At 42.9% G+C, this 4253-nt stretch overlaps 1 protein-coding gene across 1 annotated transcript; it reads left to right on the forward strand.

Moving 5' to 3' along the window:
- The first annotated feature begins 929 nt into the window (after positions 1–929).
- On the forward strand, positions 930–1807 carry LOC113908129 (V-type proton ATPase subunit G 1-like). Its single transcript, XM_035724676.1, has 2 exons — positions 930–955; positions 1212–1807. The coding sequence occupies exons 1-2, from the start codon at positions 930–932 to the stop codon at positions 1525–1527; spliced, it is 342 nt and encodes a 113-aa protein (XP_035580569.1). The 3' UTR covers positions 1528–1807.
- Positions 1808–4253: the final 2446 nt, after the last annotated feature.

Below are 4253 nucleotides of genomic sequence, written 5' to 3' on the forward strand. Positions count from 1 at the left end.
CTGGGAGACCTCCACTGGATTACCTGTGTTTACTTTACACACAGTGTGGACCTCCTCACAATATGGCAGCCTCACAACAGTCCGACTTCTTGTGTGGGACTCATGGTTTCCAGCACAAATGTTCCAGCAAACAAGGTAGTTGTGTTGATTTTGATAACACAGCTTTGGAGGACCCAGAACAGCTCTCCTGCTGTACTCTTTTGGCCAGAACTGTCATGTATGAGTCAAAATTCAAGGGGAGGGGGAGCAGAACCCCACCTTTTGCTGCAAGAAGTGTCAAAGAATCTTTTAAACCATCACGATTTTGTTGTCTACCTCACCGACCACCTTGAAGGATTCCTCCAGGGCTCTTAACATGTATTTCTGCTTCCCTCCTGAGTGAATCTCAACATATTTTAATAATTCAGTCCTGAATAAGTAAATGAGGACACTCACATTACATAGCCTGAATCTTCCAGGTAAAGTAATGCTAAGATGTTGGGAGGAATTGAATTTTAAGATGACAAAGTATATAGAAAAATGGAATATGTTCAGCAAGAGAGAAATGAAAGGTCAAGGACAGTGTAAAACATATTCATTTTTTCCCCATGATAATGTGAGCCCCGTAAAGATCAAGACAGTCTGTCTCTTGCTCATCTTTGTCTAATCCCTCCCTAGTGCTTGACGTGGAGGCTCTATTCCATTCTATTTTCTGCCTTTCCTGAGCCTTCCTTGAGGTTCAAGAATTAATCAGATAGAATCTTATTCAGTTTTCCCCAAAGGGAATCTTGCAAAGCTGGTGGATGAACAGGTCCCTGTGAAGAGTTAGTACTCTTCTCATCTTGGGATTGGATTTACATATGATCAAATTGTTTTCCATTTTTACATATTTCCTGGAAGGAACACATGTTATGAAACTGTAAGTTCTCATTTGATTGTCCTATACCTAGATGGCGAATGCTAATGACCCATGGAGGTAATTTAGAGACCCTTCCTTTCACAGATGTGCCAACCGAGGCCCAGAGAAGTGAAGTCCTTTGCTCAGGGTTGCCCAGCTGTTAATGGTGCATCCAAGATTAGACCCCAGATCTTCTGACATCCAGATCAGAGCATTTACCTTGACATTGGAAATCCCCAAAGTGGGAAGAGTGAGATACATCTCCATTTAAAAATCCTAGACTCACCTCGGCCCCAGAGTGGCTACCGCCATGGCTAGCCAGTCCATCCAGCAGTTTGCTGCATGCCATGAAGTGGGCCTCTGAGAAGGTGTCCAAGGCCCACAAGCAAAAGAACCAGAGGCTGAAGCAGGCCAAAGAAGCAGCTCAGACTGAAATTGAACAATACTGCCTGCAAAGAGAAAAGGAGTTCAAGGCCATGGAAGATGTGGCTCTGGGATCCCCAGGCAGCTGCAGCATGGAAGTGGAGAAGGAGGCCCACGAGAAGATGACCATCCTCCAGATCTTCTTCCAGCAGAACAGGGATGAAGTCCTGCAGCACCTCTTGGCCTTTGTCTTTGACACCTGGCCAGAAATGCATGAAAATGGATAGGGGAGGAAGGAGTGGTTCCATGCATGGATTGGCATTTTAAATGCCTTCATGGAATATGATGCACCAAGCTTGAGTTTCATTCTTGGGAAAAGGCATTAAATTATTTCTGTATATTCACAGTAGGGTCTTTTGCTTTTTGGAGAATAGCAAATCTAGCTTCTTTGTACAAACTTAGAGCTTACCCAAAGATTTTCTTTTACCTCGTGTTTCTTAGAAATGTAATGTGTAGGGTGCCTAGGTTGCTCAGTCAGTTCAGCGTCTGCCTTTGGCTCAGGTCATGATCCCGGGGTCCTGGGATCAAGCCCTGCATTGGGCTCCTTGCTCAGCCAGGACTCTGCTTCTCCCTCTGCCCCTCCCCGATGCTCATGCTCTCTCACAATTAAAATCTTTCAAAAAAAATTTAATGTGTAGATGTTGTCTGTTTTCCTATACCTTGTAGCTTAGGCAACATATATATCAATACTTTTTCTTTCTTAGATATAGTAAAAAAAAATTCTTTTTTAAAGAAAACAAGATGAAATATTTTTTTCCCCTATCACTTTCTTGAAGGTCAGGGGCTTTGTCTATGAAAAAGCAGTAACAGCTATTTGTAACTTGTGCGAAGCAAGAGCCAGCTTTCATTTTTTTTTCCTTTAAATTTTTTATTGTTATGTTAATCACCACACATTACATCATTAGTTTGTGATGTAGTGTTCCATGATTCATTGTTTGTGCATAACACCCAGGGCTCCATGCAGAACGTGCCCTCGTTAATACCCATCACCAGGCTAACCCATCCCCCCACCCCCTCCCCTCTAGAACCCTCAGTTTGTTTTTCAGAGTCCATCATCTCTCATGGTTCATCTCCCCCTCCGATTTCCCCCCTTCATTCTTCCCCTCCTGCTATCTTCTTCTTCTTTTTTTTTTCTTAACATATATTGCATTGTTTGTTTCAGAGGTACAGATCTGTGATTCAACAGTCTTGCACAATTCACAGCGCTCACCATAGCACATACCCTCCCCAATGTCTGTCACCCAGCCACCCCATCCCTCCCACCCCCCAGCACTCCAGCAACCCTCAGTTTGTTTCCTGAGATTAAGAATTCCTCATATCAGTGAGGTCATATGATACATGTCTTTCTCTGATTGACTTATTTCACTCAGCATAATACCCTCCAGTTCCATCCACGTCGTTGCAAATGGCAAGATCTCATTCCTTTTGATGGCTGCATAATATTCCATTGTGTATATATACCACATCTTCTTTATCCATTCATCTGTCGATGGACATCTTGGAAGAGCCAGCCTTCAAATAGTCCTTTCCGGCTAAGTGTTAGAACAACAGATCCTAGTATAAATGTTTGGGCTGCTTTTAGTTTCTCTTAATCAAAATTACTAGATGACAGAATTTAAGAACTTGCTACATGTTATTCCTCAGTGTACCAATAATCATTTAAAAGTAAAGACTTTGTCACGCACACACACAAAAAAATCCTAAATGGAAGTAAACGTCAAGTTTTTTTTTAGAGTTTAGCAACACTGGTGTATGCAAATTGCATGCCTCTATTCAGAAGATATGATGTGTCTGGATTAATGTTCTCTATTGTTACTTTAAGTAGAAATGACTAGCCACATATTTCACTAACAGAAGCACATTGAATGGAAAATAAAACCACTGCCCCAGAGCCCTTTCCGACACGAATGTATACATGTTTATCTTTATCTTCGCATTCTACTAGACAGCTGTGTCAGTGAAGAGACTTCTGGAAATGTTTTCAAAGGAGGAGAGAGCTCTGTTGATAGGTCTACCTAGATTTGACTGGTGGTTGTTTAGTCATAGATGAGAATGAAAGGATCCCATTGTGATAGTTCTAAAGTAGATTCTGGAGCATCTGGTTTGCCCAATGCCAGGACCAGGCTCTCTGGGCACTAAGGAGGTACTCAAGAAAATGAAATGACTCCCTTACTTTGCAGCTCCTACCATATCAGATGTTATATTTATTTGAATTCATCCATTTGCTGAATTTTTATTCAAGAAACCATGTGACTTAATGAATAGGAACACAAGTGATGGAACCAAATTGAGTTCCACCCCTATACTTGCTTTGAGGACTCGAATTAGTTACCCTTCCTGAGTTCCCTCTCCGCATCCGTGAAAGGTATATCAGTCAATTAGAATTCAATCACAGAAGCAGAGCCATACTAGAATATATATATGTCAAGGATTTGGCTTTATTCAATTGTGGCAGTAGTTAAACCATCTCTGGGAGGCTCTTCTCTCCCTGCCTGATGCTGGTACTTGAAATCTTCAGAACAGGCAGATGGATGTAAGGTGGAGAGGAACAAGAACAAGTTGGAATCCATGGACATGAATAGGAGCCTGGTGGGACCAACTTGAACCAGTGTCATTTCTCACTGCCTCCAACTTCAGTGAAGCTGGGTCCTGCAAGAGAGGCCGGCATCCTACATCACACAGCCACACACACCAGGCCCAGGAGATGGTGAAGATGAAGGAGGATCCAGGCGAAGGTGGAGCCCATTCCATGGCAGCTGCCCCAGGCCAACAAGGTGAGTCCACAGATCAGCAGCAAGGTGGAGGAGTATAAAACCAAATGGCAGCCGCTTCATATGCATCCTCAAAATCTGGCATAAAAAATATCTCTTATGGCCCACCCTAACAAGAAACACACTGCAACGGGGATTCTGGGAAATGTAGTGGCCATATCGCAAAGCCACGAGCTGCAGGT

This window comes from Zalophus californianus, chromosome 16 (genome assembly GCF_009762305.2).
Source record: "Zalophus californianus isolate mZalCal1 chromosome 16, mZalCal1.pri.v2, whole genome shotgun sequence".
Lineage (NCBI taxonomy): Eukaryota > Metazoa > Chordata > Mammalia > Carnivora > Otariidae > Zalophus > Zalophus californianus.